Here is a 21,379-nt window from a genome sequence, read left to right as displayed (position 1 = left end):
TATTGGATAATCGTGACTTAAAATAGAGGAAATAAGAATCCCTAAAGAAAGCCGAACACGACATAATTGAAAATGTTGCAGGCTCGGTTTCATTGAGCCTATTCATGGACGATACTGTTAAGTGCAAACTACCGTCCACGCTCCCTAGCACCGGCTTTAGCAGAATTCAACATTTTACATAAACTGGTACAATTTTGAATTTTGAAACATCCGCAGATGTGTTCATGTGGCGGTTATCATGGAACCTTAAATGTGACACTATAAGTGCCATTTCATGAAAAGCGGCAAGTAAAAAAATGCGTGTGTCCTAAACGAGAAAACAATGGGCGGAATAACCAAATAAAATGGAATTTTGAAAGGGGTCGGAGATTATGAAGCCTGCACATCACAGTTAAGACTTCAAAAGACAAATTTAAAAGGCAGGCCTAAAATCCTATTGGTGATTCAACGGTATTCAATTGAGGAATGCTGGAACCACCAAACAAGAAAATAGCCGAATTGAAAGAACTTAATTACCACAAGCACAACAATAATGTCGTGCTGAACGATCTTTAAGGATCGCAAATATAACATCTCGGGTTGAATGTACGGGGCGACTTTCTACAGCCTCCACACCGCACAAACAACGCTGGTGTGGCCATAAAATAGATAAAATAAGAATCCCTAAAGAAAGCCCAACACGGCATAATTGAAAATGTTTCAGGCTCGGTTTGATTCAGTCTGTTCATGGACGATACTATTAAGTGCAAACTACCGTCCACGCCCTCTAGCACCGGCTTAAGAAGAATTCAACAAGCATTAATGAATTAAGAATGATTTAAGACAAATATATATTTAACAGTGTTCAGCCTTTGGAGGGTGTAAATTTGGTTCTTTCTAGCCAACACGGATTATTGATCACAGGCAAATTGTACGCCCACACCGTTGAATGTACGCATGCGCACATCGACCGAGACACCCAAAGAATTTGGCATAAAATATTTAGATATTTTAATTAAATTTACGAGTTTCTCTGAACCCTTATTCATAAATACTTTAAGCCGATCGAGAAATCAAATTATGACCTGAGTGCCTGCAGAAAACTATTACCGATCGTGGGACCTAACGCACGAAATGGCGACGGAAAATGAGCTAGAATTGACAGGTGATTTTTTTCCTTCTTGGACAACTGTCACTGAATATGCATATAAAATTGATTTCTGGTTTTCCTTTTGTATCATTTTAAGACATTGACAATGCTTAAGAAGGAAACTGATGTTTGCAAGCTGAGCAAATAAATAGTTCTTTATATATTGTTTCCTCCTTTTGAAAGTGCCACTAAAAGTAAAGCCTTGATTTGATATCCTTTTTGAAACTGAAAATATTCCTCTTATTCAATCCACATCATAAAAAATTTCATCTAAAGCAGTGATTTTTAAGTAGCAAATTTTGTTGTCTTCTCCATTGTCTGCAAATTTAAAAGATAAATTCCTTGCCCAATACTATCTATATTGAAATTAATAGTCCATAAATGAGTCAGTGCACATAGCATCCAGGTGGACTTAAAATAGGGCCAGGGCAGGATTATTTTTGGATAGGACGAACTATGTGATAAATCCTAGACAAGGTTTTTTTTAACATCATTGACCAAACCCGTGGAACTGGGTTTTTGAATAGGTCCTATTCCAACTCAGCACATGTCAACGCGGCCCATTTTTCAATTTATTTATATATTGGTTTGTTTTATCACTCATTGTTGGACTGCATGGACTTGTTCGCAGACGTGGAAAGATGTTTTCTTGAATTATCATTACGTTTTTGGTAACGAAACTTTCGGAAAGGGTTTTCAATGATTTGGGTAATTGGGTAATAAAAACTTATTACAAGCCATCCTTGTGACATGATGTATATGAGATAAAGATTTTAAACATTTAAAAATATTTTATACTTTAATAAAACATGTATCATCAATTATAATGTTTTAGTCAATGAATTAGAAATTCTTTCAAATTTATTTTCAGGTATACGGCAGATCAAGACCCAAATTTCTGAGGTAGGTTTCTCAAACAATATTCTTACAACTTTAAAAAGGTTTTACATATGTTTGTTGCTTAGTCACGGTCTTTGAAGAATAACAAAAGTAGCTTGGCACCCTAAAAATTTGAATTCTAGATATTGTTTGAGTTAAAGTAGATACTATAATATAATGAGGAGTACTGTAACCTTATCCTATCTACAACTTTAAGACTAAAGAAATGTAACCACCAAGATTCTGATAGTTTTGTTTCATGCATAAATTGTTCAAACCAGACTTTCTGAAAAGTGTTTTGACTATACTGGCATGCGAGCAGTTCCCGTACAAAAATCGTAGTTACTTAAACATTATTTTTTATTACGCTCACTCACCAAAATTTGAATGTTACACATCAATATTCGGCTCGTCACACAAATCATGGAAATTCCATCATGTTCTAAACATAGAATAACCCTTAGTTATGAGGCCTCATATGGGGTACCGAAATTATCCATTATTTTGTATGAAGAGAAGTAGTTCCCGTACATAAAATTTAACCCATTATAATTATACAATTTTGTTATATCGGACCTATTTTTCAATTATAATTCAGGGCTCTAGCAACTGGGCGATTTCGGCGACTTAGTCGCCTAAAGTGTCAGAACTTCGCCGAGTTTGAACATCAAAGCGAAAACGATTTCGCCGCATTTTTTTACTGACCACATGTACATATATATCATACAGTGCATGTTAATTAAGTTAATCCTCGCCTCCAGGCATAAATCAAACTGAATTGGTGACGCACATGCAGTTACTGCCGATAATTGACATCAATTAACACATTTAAGTGACATGATATGCAGATTGCATCGGAAATTCGCCGATGTAAACATGACATTTTTTACGCATAATTTTACGACACCTGCCACTATTTTATCAGCGAGTGTAAAAAGATTACACCCGGAATTGCTATTACCATATTTGACAGTAGGCTAATTACACGCAACCTCACACAGACCGTGTAAATTTACTTGCATATAAATTAATACTCACAGAAGCACAAGTAAATGGTTTGATACCTGTTTGATAGTAAAAATGAAATTTGTAAAAGAACTTAAAAAACATTGACCCACATAAGACCAATTTTGAACAAGTCAAAAACAGTAGTAGATAAACTTTGTCTTTAAAAAGTTACATAAACGTCGGTAAATTATGCGGTAAACTACAAATTTGAAAATTTTGTTTTACAATGCCTGTTGCAATAGCGGATGAATAACAATCTAAAAATAATCATTGAATATTTAATTAAATATAATCAAAATCAACAACAACTAGAATTGTCAGTGTTTCTGCAGGTAACAGACAAATTTTCATTTGTCACATATTTTCGCGATGCCGATTTTTACGATGAAAATAATAGTTACCAAAAGGAAAATTTGTTTTGTTAAAATGTGTCCAATAACACTTAAAATGTAGTTTATTAATGAAAGTTCCTTATGGTATCGTTTACATTAATTTCCATTGAGAATTTTGCCAGTATGTGTTGTACAATGCATATTTTCTTAAGGGAGGGGGGTGTGTGGAGTTCATCAGGAAGAAAACATTATAATGGTCTGATGAAAGAGGGTTTTAGAACTTATACTTCAAATATCACTATCAATAAATAGGTAAAACTCCTCAATGTACTAAGCACTTTTTCACTTCTCCTTATGTCGTCAAACTTCTCCCTGATAGGAGCTGAGGGAGAAGTCACTTCTCCCTAAAATGTTGGTCTAGCTAGAGCCCTGTAATTGTTGAACAGACCATTTTCTTAGAGATAAATAGATGTAATTCAGGAAATAGAGCGTAGACTAAACGCTGGTATCTATTACCCGATACCGTTACCCAAACGCACTCTCATACAATGGCATGCTTGAATGCATGATATTTTACGCATCAAAGCCATAAAATTATTTAATATAATAATATTGATCAAAATTCTGATAATTAAACATGTTTTCATCACATTGCCTACTTATCTGTTAACAGGTGGTATTAGTGGAAAACCCTTTAACAGGCCTCACGTGTAAGTATTTTAGCGCATGCGCGCAAGGACGGAATCCCCCAGAGAAAACAAGGTCACGTTTTGACAACGCATAGGTGAAAGTGATTTAAAATGAGACTTTTATACGTACTGCCGAACTGACACTTAGATTTTGTCTCTTTTATGCATCTACTTGATTTGAAATGAATTTTTGAAGATTGCAAGTAAAAATCAAGCGTTTAAATGAAAAATACGGGTACTGCTTCTGTATGGGAACTGCTCGCATGCCAGTACTGTTTATTCGGTGCAGCAGTCCAGGATAAATCATAGAAGTGAATCAGTTTTTCTTGGACTGAAATCCTTTAACTTTTAAAAATTTCTCAAATTTCCCTATATGATCTATATAATTGATATTTTCCTCCATAAGGGTAAAAAGGTCCTGCTTTAACTGTATATATTCTTGTCACTTTACAGGGTGCTCAGTCTGAGACTGGAAGTTACCATGGCAGTAAAACACCGGGTACAGGTGCTGTGCCGAAGGAAAGAGAAAGAAAGATTGGGCACAGAAGGGTGGACGAGAAGACCGGAACTGTTACGTATAAAAAGGTACTTTCATATATATTATAATTTTATGTAAACACTGGTTTTTTCTCACTTAACTGGGAAGAGGCCTTAGTCTCTTGTTTTTGGGGGAAAATGTTGATATAATTGCTACTTTGGTAAGTAAAAAAGCTGGTGTAAATACAGAATTTGGGGAAAACTGCATGATTTTAAAGGCAATTTTAATTGGGAAGAGGCCTTTTATAAGAGTCTGAACATTATATACAGAGGAAAAATCACTGATAAATATTTCTTAAAGGAACTGCACTAAATGCAAAAAATGCTTTTATGCTCTTAAACATGTTCACATCAAACCTTTATAAAGATGATGTGATTTTAAAATATTTGTTTGTCAAATAGCTAAAGTTGATATTTTATCGTGATTATTTCAATTTACATAATTAATATTGCTGTATATAATCATACTGATACTTTATATTTTAGAAATGAACAAGTTATGTATATAGATAATAACACATCACAATTGGCCAATGACAATTCAAATTAAAACCATGAAGTATCATGTTGTTGAAATAATAATTGATGTTATACGTTTTAGAAACCGACAAGTGAGTTGATGGCGGCCATACAGTTAGGTATAGGACAAAGCGTGGGAGGTCTATCATCCAAACCAGAAAGGGATCTGCTCATGCAAGATTTTGGTGTTGTTCAAAGTGTCTTCTTTCCAAGGTACATGTAATTATAATTTCCAATGTAATTATAATTTCCTTAATGGCATCATTGGTTGCTGTCATAACTCTACAAAGACAGCCTGTTTTGCAGCTTGATTATTCAAAGATAAGCCATAAATATGAATTCAAGTTTATGTCCCCATCATGCTCTGGTTAAGGTTTTGATGTGCAAGTTGGTATCTTTAAGACAGTTTTAACTACTTAAACGAATGGGTTGAACTTTCACACATTTGTTCTCTGTGATTTTCTGACATGATGGGCAAGGGTCCCATAACTCATTTTACAGAGTTATGCTTGCTTCATTTTTAAAGTCAAGCACTGAGAATAGAACTCTTTGTCTAATGGACAGCTCTCGCTATTTTGTTTTGAAATTGGTGGATGCTTATGGTGTTGAGCATGTGGCCATCTTCTACAAAGTAACTGTATAATAATGTTTATTTGGGATGTTGAGAGGTGGAACACTTAGGCAGATGGCACTTTTATAAAGGTTGTCTACTAAGAAGTTTTATTTATAGTAAATTTTATCTTTTTATATGCCCGAAAGAATTTCGGGCATATTATGTTATACCCCCTGGCGTCCGTCCATCTGTCTGTTAGCAATTTGGTTTCCGGAGCATAACTTAAGTTCCATTTGGCCCACAATATTCAAACTTCAAAGGATGATTGTCCATATTAAGTAGAAGACCCCTATTGATTTAGGGGTCACAGGATCAAAGGTCAAGGTCACTATGGCCTTAAAACTGAAAACAGTTTCCGGAGCATAACTAAAGTCCCATTTGGCCCACAGTGTTCAAACTTCATAGGATGATTGTCCATATTAGGTAGAAAACCCCCATTGATTTTGGTCACAAGGTCGAAGGTCAAGGTCACTATGACCTTAAAACTGAAAACAGTTTCTGGAGCATAACTTAAGTCCCATTTGCCCCACTATGTTCAAATTTTCATAGGATGATTGTCCATATTGGGAAGAAGACCCCTATTGATTTTGGGGTCACAATGTCAAAGGTCAAGGTCACTTACCTTTAAACTGAAAACAGTTTCTGGAGCATTACTTAAGTCCCATTTGGCCCACAGTGTTCAAACTTCATAGGATGATTGTCCATATTGGGAAGAAGACCCCTATTGATCTTGAGGTCAAAGGTCAAGGTCACTTTTACCTTTAAACTGAAAACAGTTTCTGGAGCATAACTTAAGTCCCATTTGGCCCACAGTGTTCAATCTTCATAGGATGATTGTCTATATTGGGTAAAAGACCCCTATTGATTTTGAGGTCACAAATTTAAAGGTCAAGGTCACTTACTTTAAAACTGAAAACAGTTTCCTGAGCATAACTTAAGTTCAATTTGGCCCACAGTCTTCAAACTTCATAGGATGATTGTCTTTATTGGACAAAATACCCCTCTTGATTTTGGGGTCAAAGGTCAAGGTCCCTATTACTTTGAAATTGAAAACAGTTTCTTGAGATGAACTTATCTTCCATTTGGCCCACAATATTCAAATTTCATATGATGATTGTCCATATTAGGTAGAAGACCCCAATTGATTTTGGGGTCACAAGGTCAAAGGTCAAGGTCACTATGACCTTAAAACTGAAAACAGTTTCTGGGGCATAATTTAAGTTCCATTTGGACCACAATATTCAAACTTCATAGGAGGATTGTTATTTGAAGGAGGTAATACTTTATTTTATTCCAATGTCTTACAAATTCTTCATCTTTACAAAAAAAAAATCACGTTCAGGCATATAATGCTCTTGTTTAATCTTAAACATGTCAATTATCAATTGTCAAATGAGAATTCTAATAGATCAACATTACTTAAAATCTTTATTTTCAGTTAAAATTTTGTCTTTAAATTTTGTTTGCCAATTACTGATTATCACTATATTTTTGCATTGTTATTTAAAGTGTTAGGGCTAGGCTTACACTTATGTCATTCAGGTTGTTTTTAACATTCTGACCTTAGACATAGCCAATAAGACATATTGTGTGTCAGATATAATCACATTGTTGATTTTTTGCATGGCTTTCACTGTAGTTTCAGTGTTTACAATAGAAGAATTATGTTAGGTAAAAGATTGACAGATATTTTATCATTTTTATCTTACAGTGAAGGAAGTAACATGACACCAGCTCACCATTACAGTGATTTTAGGTTCAAGACATACGCCCCGATGGCTTTTCGTTACTTTCGTGAACTTTTCAACATTCGTCCCGATGATTTTATGGTAATGTATTGATGTAGTGTGACTTGTAATTAATTTACTTAAGAGATGGCAATTGTTAACCAATTACTTCCATACTCGAACGCACATCAAAGTATTGGTTAACAAAATTGATACTCAAGTACTCGGTTACACTGATTTTTCTTCCGGAAGAAAAAGTGAAATGAAATAATTTAGAAATTCTGAGCTAACCATCCACTTTACATTTTAACTTCAACGAAAAATATATGCATGGGTGCAACAACTCGGGTCTTTAAAAATTGAACTCTATTAGAAATTTGTGTAAAACTGAAAGCTTTTGTTGCTTTTTTCAAATGATAATAGTGTTTATCACAAAAGTGTTGTGGGTGGGGGAAGGTTAATGAAAATAATTTTCACATTTGTAGGACTTTAGTGGGGAATTCTTAACAGTTATGTCCCTTTTTATTTTACGATGCAAATCAGGGAGAAAATTTAAACTTATTTTAGTTTCCATCTAGCAATTGTCAGAGTAAATGGTTACCTTAGATTTTTATTCCTTTACAATGAATAAAGGGTCATAAACCACCAGTATTACAAATTAAATGACCCACTATTCCATTTAAGTGGCCTGTCTATATATTTTATGTATTATGTTCTTTCCAGTTGTCCCTATGCGATGATTCCTTGACAGAGTTATCTAATCCTGGTGCTGGAGGTAGTATATTCTATATTAGTGAGGATGACGAGTTTATAATAAAGACAGCACAACACAAGGAGGCGAGCTTTCTGCAGAAATTATTACCAGGATATTATATGGTAAATTTTACAGATGTTGTCTTTATATGGATATTTTATGGTAAAATTTACAGATATTAATATTGTTATATGGATATTATATGGTAAAATTCACATATATTAATATTGTTATATAGTTATTAGAGGGTAAATTTTACATATATTATTGTTATATGGATGTTATATGGTAAATTTTGAAGTCCTAAGTTATCTTTCTAATATGGATATTATATGGTTAAATTTCTAGATATTATTGTTATATGGATATTATGGTAAAGTTAACAGATATTATTGTTTATGGATATTATATGGTAAAATTTATTATATTGTTAAATGGATATTATGTGGTAAAATTTACAGATATTAATATTGTTATATGGATATAATATGGTAAAGTGTATAAGTTAAATATAAATTGCCCCTTACTTCTGTGGGTTTGAATCCTGCCCGAGACTTTGGATTCTTTTATGTGAGGTGGTTCTATTATGGTGCCCATCCTGGCTGAAAATGTTGCATGGATGGGTACTAGTAAGTGGTCATCATCAGTCAGTTAAACTTCTGACATTTTCATTTGACTTGTACTGTGTTGGATGTGCTGTAAAACACAACAAAAAAACTACAGGTGTTATTGTTACCAGGGTATTATATATGGTAAATTTACAGATGTTGTTACATGGTATTATATATGGTAAATTTACTTGTGTTTTATTAACCATAATATCTTTATCTTGCAAGTGTTTGACTTCATTGTCAAGTAGCAATTAAAGTTTCATCATTTGAAGTGGTTTTAATTATGCGTGTTTGTTTTTTTTCCTTATTTGTGGGAAAATATACATGTATTGACCTTAAAGGGAGTGGGGGGGGGCAACAATGTTAAGTATTGTTTTTGTAAGACAACATACTTTACTACTAGGGTTGAGAGGCGTAGTACAATTATAAATCATTCTCAGACAATAGTCCAGAACTAACTTGTTTATTCTATGATTTTCAAGATATGGCTTTTGACATCAAACCAGTTGCCTACCACTGTATAATCAAATCCTGCCAGGTACTTTGTATTCTTTCATGTGAGGAAGCTATCCATCTAGCTTACTTAACCTCAGTGGTTCTACTGGTGTGCCCTTTTTTACCCGAAATAATGAACTTTTGGACACATACCTGAGGTCCTTCCCCCATCAGTTAAACAGAAACTGGAAAGTAATCATATGAAAAAAAAGACAGAAAAAGATACGGCTGAAGAAAACTAACTAAATGGTTTTATGTAAACATTACTATATCCCAATTTCTATCTGATAATATATGTATGTTTTGTTCCTTCAGAATTTGAACCAGAATCAGAGAACACTTTTACCAAAGTTTTACGGGTTATATTGTTATCAGGTAAGGTTATATAACATAAAAAAGTTTAAAGTATTAGTTAATAGAGTTTTGTAGGGTTATATGACCCATTATAAATGTTTTTTATCTGATATGATTATATATTAGGGGTTATATTGTCAACAACTGTTTCTCAGTGGCCTTTCTTAAGGCCATACTTTCTTAAAGTATATAATCAGTGTTTAATTCTGTATATTGCTTTCTTTCATTAAAAATATAATTTAAGAAGTAGAGATCACCTAATAACATAAATCATTTCCAAATACTTGACTTGTTTAAGTGGTTTTATTACATACTTTTAAATGAAATATTGAGAAATATTGATGAAATAAAATGCGTATTTTCATTTTCCGTATTTTCACTGTAAAAATTTATTTTTCACTGCAGTGAAACATATTTTCCGTATTTTCACTGGTGTCTTGCCGGACTACTTTCTTTTAAATTCTGCTAGTACTCAAAGGGAAGTCTTGCAAATTTTAATGTCCAGAAAGGGAAAAATTTATATAATAAACAGAAAATTCAAGTTTTTTCTACAAATACATGATTTATTTTCATCTTGTGGCATGAAAATTACCATATTTCACTCGTGGCTACCGCCACTCATGAAATATTTATTTTCATACCACTCGATGAAAATAAATCATGTATTTATAGAAAAAACTTGAATATCCTCTATATACTGTGAATTGCCTTTACTTTATTAGTATTTAAGCGGCTTTTTTAAAACTTTTCTTGAATTCTTTATGTAAGAAACCTGCTTAGTTCCATCTCTGCAGATTCATTTGAATAATTTATTTTGGTAAGCTATTCAGCAAGATTGGAGACTGTTCTACCATAGGTTGTGTTTGGCTCGGTATAGCCAGTTGTTTGCCATTGTGCCATTAAAACCAAACAAACAAACAAACCGTTGGTTGTCCACTTGTGTCCCAATTAATGTACAAAGTGGCCACCTTATTTCTACCTCCTTGACGGATTGTCAGCATATGAGTTGAGTAGTTACATGTTGGGTTAAGTCATGCTTTGTTTTTGTGGTTGTTTTTTAGTGAAAGAAATGGGTTGGATTTTAAATCATGCCAACACAGTAAAGATCACCTTGGGTGCCATTCCCTGCAATATTTCTGGTAAAAGGAAATACCTGAGGTGACCTGTACTGTGGTAGTGCAATGTTAAATCCAGGAGTTGGTGCTATTTATTATAACGTTTATCCTTGCCTGATCTGCAGAGCAACTCCCTCTGGGAGACAATTCTATTGGTCATTTGCCAAGAGGTGTTGCTCTAAAGAAATTTCCTATTCAATATGTGAATTCTTCCTTTTGGGAAAAATTTGATAACTGATTTGAAAAAAAAGCTTATTGCTCTATAAAGGGCAGAAATTGCACTGTGTATTATTTTCTTTGATTATTTGAGCCGCGTCATGACAAAACCAACATAATGGGTTTGTGACCGGCATGGATCCAGACCAGCCTGTGCATCTGCGCAATCTGATCAGGATCCATGCTGTTCGCTATCAGTTTCTCTACTTGTTATAGGGTTTGTAAGCGAACAGAATGGATCCTGATCAGACTGCGCAGGCTGGTCTGGATCCATGCTGTTTGCAAACCCATTATGTTGGTTTTGTCGTGACGCGGCTCATTTTACTTTTCAGTGTGGCGGTAAAAATATACGATTTGTTGTAATGAATAACATTTTACCATCGGTTGTAAAAATGCACGAGAAATTTGACCTGAAGGGTAGCACACATAAAAGGAAAGCATCTAAAAGTGAACGAGCAAAAAGCTCGCCTACGCTTAAGGATCTAGACTTTAATGAAATGCATCCAGAGGGTCTGATGCTAGAGAAGGACACCTATGAAGCATTAATACGAACGATACAGCGGGACTGTAGAGTAAGTACTTGTTTATGTTATCTTTAACTTGATTATGAAATTTTGGTTCTCTCTTTTGACTTTCTGACTTTTTATTACTTTGGTTTGCTCAACAGATAATACAAGGTTTACATTATGCAATGCTCTATATCAAAAGGAAAAGAATTGCTTTTCAAGTGAGCATGTATTGAAATTATAACCAAGTTACCATTCTACAGACCACTTGACCTTCACAGCTGTGGGCTCAAACCCTGCCAGGGACACTGGATTCTTTCATGTAAGGAGGCTAATAAGTTAGCTTATATAAGTGATAAGGCATAGACAACTATAAAGCCTGATTTATTTTTCTGATTGTTAAGTGGTTATTGTCAGTAACTTCAAAGTACTTGTCCCCTCATAGCTGTGGGTTTACCATATAACCAGAGAGTGTGTGTGACTTAAAGCCAATCAAAAGAAACAAACAGTATGGGACATGGCCAAGTGGTTAAGTCATCAGAACAGTTACCTAGGGATCACTAGCCAAGTGGTTTCAAACCCAGTCAGAGGCAAGCCATTGGTTCCTTCAGGAATAAATTTTACGCTCATTGCTCGGTTAGCTCCAAAAATAGATACCAAAGTGTGTCTATAAGCTTCTAGCTTCCTTCTCAAACTAAAACAAATTATGTATGAACTAAAATAAACAAACAACATTGAAATTATTGTATTTATAGAAATCTAAACTTTATGAATTTTAAATTTTCAGGTTTTAGAAAGTTTTAAAATTATGGATTACAGTTTACTAGTTGGAATTCATAATCTAGATGCTGCCAAAAAGGAAAAGGTATGTGGTTTTCATAATTAAATAACCTGCATATTTATTCAAGTAAAATTAGATAAGAAACTTTGTATGAATGCACCATTCTGATAAGTTGTATTTCATGGAAAATTTTAAGCTTAAAATATGTCTTGTGACCAAATTTTAGTTTCAAAGAAAATGTTCTTTTGTCTCTTATGTTAAGACTATTCAAATTTTGAATAGTGATAGGAAACGTTGTATGAATGCATTATTCTGATTGGTTGTATTACCTTGTATGAATGCACTATTCTGATTGGTTGTATTACATTGTATTCATGCACTATTCTAATTGGTTGTATTAATGGCAACACAAATTCGGCAGATTATGGGTTAACCCTTACAAATGAAGCAAAAATGGTTAGCCTTTGCCACCAGTATGGAGCCATGTCAGCCTATGGTGTTGGCTGGCTATCTCCCAATTTTCATTTTAGTATCAGAAAAAAATTGTTATGGAGCATTCCAAAAAATGGAAACTAAACAAGCCCATTGTATAAATCCTACAGTTTAAAGTGACATTATATATGCTCTGTTTTTCTCCATCAAGTTGGCATGAATTTAAAGCTGTCATTGATTCAGTGCAAAGCATATCAACAATGTATCGATATTGAATGACATCATTTGACACATGTTATTTGTCTTACATGGCAGGTGTAAGACAGATTTTTGTAGCACCGATGTAAACAGTTGATAATCCTGTCCGATATAACAAAAATAATAATTTCTTATTCATGATTTCAGAGGCCACAAGATTCAGCACGATCTAACGAATCAACGGGAACCAGTAGCGCATTGAGCAACTCACAGGGAACCAGTTACTCGGAGACTCCAGATGGTAAAACGCGAGGTGGTGGTCAATTTTCATACTAATATACTAATAGATTTAGCTAAATAATACACAACTTATTTATTATATCATATTATAAACTGTGTTATATTCACTACTAGAATCTACTGTAAGGCCAGAACAGTTTTGTTGGTGACTTTGTTTCTTCTTTGAATTTTAATTGACTGGTTGTTATTTATACCCCCGCACAACAAAGTTGTAAGGGGGGTATACTGGAATCAGCTTGTCCGTCCGTCCGTCGGTTTTTTCTTGTCCGCCCAATAACTTAAGATTCCTTTGACCCTTAGTCTTCATATTTGGCATGGAGGTTAGTCAGGATTAGTAGATGACCCCTATTGATTTTGAGGTCACTAGGTCAAAGGTCAAGGTCACAGGGGCCTTGACTTCTAAAAGCTTGTCCGCCCAATAACTTAAGATTCCTTTGACCTACAGTCTTCATATTTGGCATGGAGGTTAGTCATGATTAGTAGATGACCCCTATTTATTTTGAGGTCACTAGGTCAAAGGTCAAGGTCACAGGGGCCTTGACTTCAAAAAGCTTGTCCACCCAATAACTTAAGATTCCTTTGACCTACAGTCGTCATATTTGGTATGGAGGTTAGTCATGATTAGTAGATGACCCCTATTGATTTTGAGGTCACCAGGTCAAAGGTCAAGGTCACAGGGGCCTTCACTTCAAAAAGCTTGTCCGCCCAATAACTTAAGATTCCTTTGACCCACAGTCTTCATATTTGGCATGGAGGTTAGTCATGATTAGTAGATGACCCCTATTGATTTTGAGGTCACCAGGTCAAAGGTCAAGGTCACAGGGACGTTCACTTCAAAAAGCTTGTCCGCCCAATAACTTAAGATTCCTTTGACCCATAGTCTTCATATTTGGCATGGAGGTTAGTCATGATTAGTAGATGACCCCTATTGATTTTGAGGTCACCAGGTCAAAGGTCAAGGTCACAGGGACCTTCATTTCAAAAAGCTTGTCCGCCCAATAACTTAAGATTCCTTTGACCCACAGTCTTCATATTTGGCATGGAGGTAAGTCATGATTAGTAGATGACCCCTATTGATTTTGAGGTCACCAGGTCAAAGGTCAAGGTCACAGGGCCTTCACTTCAAAAAGCTTGTCCGCCCAATAACTTAAGATTCCTTTGACCCATAGTCTTCATATTTGGCATGGAGGTTAGTCATGATTAGTAGATGATCCCTATTGATTTTGAGGTCACCAGGTCAAAGGTCAAGGTTACAGGGGCCTTGACTTCAAAAAGCTTGTCCGCCCAATAACTTAAGATTCCTTTGACCCAGTCTTCATATTTGGCATGGAGGCTAGTCATGATAAGTAGATGACCCCTATTGACTTTGAGGTCACCAGGTCAAAGGTCAAGGTCACAGGGGCCTTGACTTCAAAAAGCTTATCCGCCCAATAACTTAAGATTCCTTTGACCCACAGTCTTCATATTTGGCATGAAGGTTAGTCATGATTAGTAGATAACCCATTTTGATTTTGAGGTCACTGGATCAAAGGTCAAGGTCATAGGAACTTTGACTTCAAAAAGTTTGTCCACCCATTAACTTAAGATTCCTTTGACACTCAGTCTTCATATTTGGCATGGATTTTGATCATGACTATAAGGTGATCCCTATTGATTTTGAGGTCACTGGGTCAAAGGTCAAGGTCACAGGGACCTTGACAAAAGCTTTTCTTCTCAATTGCTAAAGAATGTCCTGTCCGCAATGTTTTGATTTTGACATTTTCACATTTGAAGCATGTAGAATACATTACTTAGCAATGCACTGGCTTAGTAACCTCAGATTTGGCAGGGAGGTTGTCCTTGAGCTCTAAATGGCCACTGTTGATTCTGACAAAGTGGTATGCGGGGGTATTCACGCCATGATAGTGGCAGTTCTAGTTTATGTCTGAGGGGTATACACCATGTTCACTAATGTCTGAGGGGTATACACCATGTTCACTAATGTCTGAGGGAAATACAGCATGTTCACTAATGTCTGAGGGAATTACAGCATGTTCACTAATGTCTGAGGGAATTACACCATGTTCACTAATGTCTGAGGGGTACATAACATGTCATCTAATGTCTGAGGGATATACACCATGCTCTCTAATGTCTGAGGCAGTCATCGAATTAAGCACTGGCCCATGGCCAGTTAAAATTAGTTTGGGCCAGTGCAAATTTTAAGAAAATTTAGTTAATATATAGTAGAATAAATTTAAAACTGGAATTTGGGCCAGTTAATAGCTGCTGAGGGATATAAACATTGTTATTTAATGTCTGAGTGATTTAATCTTTGTTCTCTAATGTCTGAGGGATATAACTCTTTCATTAGTGCTGTGCTCTAAAACTTTGCAATAATCTTAACTTGATTAACTTTCACACACTGTATGATAAGTATTGTTTGAATCACCAAACATCTTGTATGATAATATATCATAATATAAATTGCTGTGTATAAACACTTCATTAACCATTATTTAACATGCCAGAAATAAAAGCAATAAGCATTTGCCAGTGGTATACAGAAAAGTTAGTCTGTACATTTGTGCAATCGGGCCAGGCTGTTTAATGTTTGCCGACAAACTATTTTCATATTGATAGTTCAAAAATAAAGTGAATGCTAGGCGACTTGTCTATGTTTGTAAATTCAACCGATGCATGGTTAATAGCAGATCTATTCTTTATCATTCTATCTTGGTCAGGTTTAAAATTCATTGATTTTCTTGGATTATTTTGTAGATCTCCAATTATAAAGATCCAATTTTAAAGGTGGAGGAAAAAGTTTTCTTCATAAGCAAATTTCTTTTAGATCCTTAAATATTAATCTGATTTTTGTACAAACTGGATACTATATAGTGGAATTGTATTCATATAGTTTACTTTAGATATATGCATTTTATTTTAGGGACATATTATTGTAGGCTAGTTACATATAGAATATATACATATTGATAGTATATAGGGATACCCGGTCCATGATTGTAAAAGAAATAATATGAGGAAGACCGTTTTTTCAAATAGATAAACATTCTATACATATGCTGGAATTTGACAGACTTTAAAGTTTTATAAAACTGCACGTAAAGTATCTGTAATGTAGCCTTTCATTGGATAATCATGATGTTTATATAGTTTTATAGACAGGGTTGCTGTCAATTTCTGAAGAAATCTTACTTTTTCCTCCAACAAAAAAAGTGCTTGCTGTATTATAATTTTTTCATAAATGTTTATAACAGGTTACATAGCAGTATATAAATGGTTACTTGTATTATAAGCAAAGCCACAAGGAGAGGGTTGAATCCAAACAACTGTTAAAATAGGGCCATATAAGCTGTCAATAATCTTAACTAATGATATAAACTGGTTATATGGCCCAGTTTAAATGCTTGTTTTCTTATATGACCCAAGTTGATAGGTGAGGGCTATATAGCAAATACCTGTTTATTTGTGTTTATTCAACCTGTCAAAAGGTTATGGCATTTAGGTTATGGCTTTCTTAAATTAAGGTTGGAGTTAATTAACCTTTACCTCACTAAATATCTTAAATGGGCTTGTCCTTGTTATATACTGGACCAAACCATTTTATCATTTTAGGGGATAATTTCAAATTATGTACTGACTGAGTAGCAACAGTGCAGACCATGAATCAGATGGCATGAAAGTGTCCACATTTCTTGGTCTGCACTGTTTGCATGGGATAAGATTAGATGCTGTAATTAGGCTAAAAGTTAATAACTTTGCAGTTGCTTTGAACATAGATAGTAAAGGTCAATATTGTTTGAATGAAAAATAAAAATAAATTTGCATTTGAAAATAGTTAACTAGGTCAATCCTACTGTTATTGGACATAAATTGCTTTGATATTTAAAGTATATTTATTTGTTTTCAGTGAATATGGTTTTAGATCTTACTAAGAAATTAAAGAGTTCTTAAATATTTTTAAGAACGCTATGCGTGAGTGAAAACATACAGAGAAATTTTCACTTTGAAACAAGATACAATTCATATTCAAAATTTTCTTTTTTTCCATCAGATGTTGAAAGTTTTCCCATTTAAACCAGTTTTTGAAATCCTATGTCAACATGGTGAAAGATCTTTAATAATTGTGAGATTAACTTGGGAAGATATATCAAATACATATTGTTTGTAATCTTTCAGGTGGTCTTAATTATTGTTAAATAATTTTGGAAGATATATCAAAAATGTTTTGTTTGTCAGGTTTCATTTGGTCTTAATAACTGTAAAATTAACTTCAGAATGATATATCAAATATATGTTGTTCGTAATCTTTCAGTTGGTCTTAATAACTGTAAAATTAACTTCGGAATATATATCAAATATATGTTGTTCGTAATCTTTCAGTTGGTCTTAATAACTGTAAAATTAACTTCGGAATATATATCAAATATATGTTGTTCGTAATCTTTCAGTTGGTCTTAATAATTATCCCCTGCCGAAAAATTTTGGCGGAGGATATAGAAATTGTCTCCGTCCGAACTTCCGTCCGTCCGACCTTCCGTCCTTCCTTCCGTCGTTCTTCCGTCCCACATTTTTGTCCGGAGCATATCTCTAAAAGTATTTGAGTTATCAACTTGAAACTTCATAGGTGGATAGACCTCAATGAGGAGGAGTGCAGTGCACAAGAGTGATAACTCTACCTTGCATGATTTTTGAGTTATTGCCCTTTGTTATTTTTCAAAATTGATTTTTGTCCAGAGCATAACTCAAAAAGCCTATGAGATATTAACATGAAACTTCATAGGTGCATAGATCTCACTCAGGAGGTGTGCAGTGCACAAGAATGATAACTCTACCTTTCATAATTTTTGAGTTATTGCCCTTTGTTATTTTTCATACCTAATTTTTCACCTGAGTGGAGCATAACTCAAAAAGTGTTTGAGATATCAACATGAAATGTCATAGGTGGATAGATCTTATTGAGGAGGAATGTTGTGCGCAAGAATGATAACTCTTCCCTATACAATTTTTGAGTTATTGCCCTTTTTTTTTCATGCTATTTTGTCCAGAGCTTATCTCAAAAAGTATTTGAGGTATCAACTTTAAACTTCAAAGGTGGATGGATCTCATTGAGGAGAAGTGCAGTGCTTAAGAATGATAACTCTACCCTGCATTATTTTTGAGTTATTGCCCTTTGTTATTTTTCAAAATTAAGTTTTGTCCAGAGCATAACTCAAAAAGCCTTTGAGATATCAAAATGAAACTTCATAGGTGCATAGATCTCTGACTCAGGAGGTGTGCACTGCACAAGAATGATAACTCTACCTTTTATAATTTTTGAGTTATTGCCCTTTGTTCTTTTTCATACTTAAATTTTTCTCAAAAAGTATTTGAGGTATCAACTTGAAACTTCATAGGTGGATAGATTTTACTGAGGAGGGATGCAGCACACAATAATGATAACCTACCCTGCATTATTTTTCAGTAATTGCCCTTTGTTATTTTCAGCCATCAGTATTCACATAGGTTTCAAATCTGTAATCAATATAGCCATCAGTTTTCATTACCAAAAGACCTCTTAAAATAGAATTAATCCGCTCTACTACATATACATTCTTCCAATGAGCAAACACATTCCGCTGGGGATGGCCATGTTGACATGGCTCTTGTTGTAAAATAACTTCGGAAGATAATTCAAATATTTGTTATTTGTCTTATTTCAGCTGGTCTTAATAATTGTGAAAATCACTTTGGAAGATATATCAAATATATGTGTTCTTAATAATTGTAAAAATCACTTCAGAAGATATATCAAATATGTTTTGTTTGTCACCTTTCAGCTGGTCTTGCCCGCGGGAAGTCGATGAGAACAAAGGTGACCCAGTATTCTACTCCCATGGAGTCAATACAGGCCGAGGTTCCCGAATCGTTAGAGGAATTTGATGACGACGACATTCCGTAAGTTTTATGTAGTTAGAGATCTAAAATTCAACTATTTCGCTCATTGGTGCTTGGATCATAAAATGTTAAAATTTTGACTTTTCACCCTCCAGATGCACCTTAAGATGTCTCATTCATTTCTTATAGGGATACTTGGGCAAATTAATGACAGAAATATTTAAATGATCTCAAAATGACATTTGTTAAAGTCCCAGCATGAATTTCTGTATAAATTTTATAAATTTTTGGTTTGAAGCGAAAAATATATCAATATGTGCTAAACGAAATCTAGACGTCAAAAGAATCACCTAGTAGTTTTAAAACAAGTCATGTGACTTGAACAAACCTTGGAAGTTACAATAACAGATATTGCGGATATTGTTAGATTGAAGCAAGTTTTGCTGTAATATGACCCACATGGGTCAAATTAGGAAGTCACCATTTTATTCTTTATAAAGAGAAATGTTTTGTTCCTGTGACTGCCTTGTGTATTTATTTTCAGGACATTTACAGAATTATGAATGAAAAATTCAAAACAACGAAATGAAAATTTTGCCTGTGTCTCCCTTTAACACGTATATAAGTATATTATATAGTTACGATCATGAATGAAAACTTTACGAACCGGCGAAAACAGTAATATTTTTCTACATTGTGATTATGATTTTTGCAAGAGTCTAGAGTGACTGCTCCAACACTGTAATGAGTTAACATCCTTATTTTTCAGACCCGGGGGTATTCCTGCGAAGAACGCGAAGGGTGACAGACTTTTACTCTACCTCGGTATTATCGATATCCTTCAGTGTTACAGATTTAGGAAGAAGTTTGAACATACATTCAAATCCATGATTGCAGATGGGGTAAAACTTTGTTTCCAACCTTTACAATTGTTTATGTATTTTTTAAAAAAAATTTAGTGTTTCTAAATTATGAAAAAACAATTTTTCATTTTTGTTTTAGCTTACATAGCTTAACATTTGAACCATCTATATTTTTATCATCTAAAGAAGTATAGAAATGAAGCATTGTAAAGTGAAATTCTATGTGAAATGTTTTCTCTTTTGAAGTTAACACACAAATGTGTGCGTTACACTAAATGCGTGTCAATGATAAATGATTCTTTATCACTTTAAAAGATCTACATTGTAGATATGTGATAAATGGAATATTTAAATTTGTGTAAGTTCAGAGGCTTGCATAATATGAATTTATTCAAGTCGTTCAATAAATTCAGTATTAAACTTACACTCATTCAACATTCTCTCTATAATTTCAGGACACTATATCTGTGACCCGGCCTAGTTTTTACGCAGAAAGATTTCAAAAGTTTTTCACAAACACCGTGTTCAAAAAGGCTCCATCACGTAAGTGTTATATTACGTTAAACACTTTTATATATACACTTTGATTTGCTTGATGGAGTAGGGGAATTTTTTATGCTGAATTTCATTGAGGAAAAAGGGAAAAGATTTTGTTTTATCAAAATCATTTTTGATTGATCACAGCTTTAAAGTAAACCAATATATGCCTATAGTGCTTATTGTATTGAATGATATTTTTTTTGCAAGTTATAAACCGTGGCTTCCGTACGACACTTGTGTACAATTGAGTATTTTAAAAAAAGCAGTCCATCTTTATTATGGACAACAATGTAACATATATTTCTTTAAACAGTTTAACCTGTTTAAGGAAGATTTTATTTCTTACAAGTTCTTGAAAAAATTTAAGTAGCTCAAGTACAGTTTTCCCCCATTTGAGTATATAGATTAAATTTTATATAGTTTTGCCTTAAGTGTTGCTTATATATGAAGTGTTGCGCTTAATTAAATTAAAGATGAACATTGAACTTACAGATTACTGTTTAAACAACATAGGTGTTTATTGGTTTACAAGAGCAATGTTTATACTGCTGTATTGCTTACAATTAAGGTTAAGCTTTTATATTGATTTCTGATCAAGATATTTTTTTCCTAATATTTAAAACATAAAGTATAGACAAAATTGTTAAAATTATTATTATTTTTGTTTTTTTGCATAAAAAAGTGAGGTTGAATTTTTTTACTATCTTTTAGATTTACTGTATCCAAGAAACATTTTCTCGATATTGATTTATTTTTTTATATATATAAAAAACCTGAGCAGCATGACCCATATTCATTTTTGAATATTTGAAAAAAGGCCACTTTATTTCCTTTAATTATGTCATATATTTATTAGTATATAGGTAACCAAAATTTTGTAACAGTCCATTTTATTTCCTTTAAT

At 33.8% G+C, this 21,379-nt stretch overlaps 1 protein-coding gene across 8 annotated transcripts in view; it reads left to right on the top strand.

Annotated features, from left to right (window-relative positions):
* Positions 1–915: 915 nt before the first annotated feature.
* LOC132756232 (phosphatidylinositol 4-phosphate 5-kinase type-1 alpha-like) overlaps positions 916–21,379 on the top strand; it is a 48,604-nt gene continuing 28,140 nt past the window's right edge. For 5 of the 8 annotated variants that reach the window (XM_060747244.1, XM_060747243.1, XM_060747242.1 and 2 more), the window contains exons 1-13: positions 916–1,144; positions 2,001–2,032; positions 4,491–4,622; positions 5,176–5,306; positions 7,418–7,535; positions 8,157–8,309; positions 9,609–9,668; positions 11,311–11,550; positions 12,272–12,349; positions 13,103–13,208; positions 19,015–19,132; positions 19,842–19,974; positions 20,391–20,478. In XM_060747244.1, the coding sequence (XP_060603227.1) occupies positions 1,114–1,144; positions 2,001–2,032; positions 4,491–4,622; positions 5,176–5,306; positions 7,418–7,535; positions 8,157–8,309; positions 9,609–9,668; positions 11,311–11,550; positions 12,272–12,349; positions 13,103–13,208; positions 19,015–19,132; positions 19,842–19,974; positions 20,391–20,478 (1,420 nt within the window). In that variant the 5' untranslated portion in view covers positions 916–1,113. The remainder of the gene's footprint in view (positions 1,145–2,000; positions 2,033–4,490; positions 4,623–5,175; positions 5,307–7,417; positions 7,536–8,156; positions 8,310–9,608; positions 9,669–11,310; positions 11,551–12,271; positions 12,350–13,102; positions 13,209–19,014; positions 19,133–19,841; positions 19,975–20,390; positions 20,479–21,379) is intronic. The other 3 variants (XM_060747246.1, XM_060747245.1, XM_060747241.1) reach the window with 2 other exon arrangements.

Source organism: Ruditapes philippinarum, unplaced genomic scaffold (assembly GCF_026571515.1).
Source record: "Ruditapes philippinarum isolate M1 unplaced genomic scaffold, ASM2657151v2 ctg3134_1_1_1_1, whole genome shotgun sequence".
Taxonomy (NCBI): domain Eukaryota; kingdom Metazoa; phylum Mollusca; class Bivalvia; order Venerida; family Veneridae; genus Ruditapes; species Ruditapes philippinarum.
Note: the sequence above shows the minus strand (reverse complement) of the source record. Positions and strands in the feature narration are given on the sequence as shown.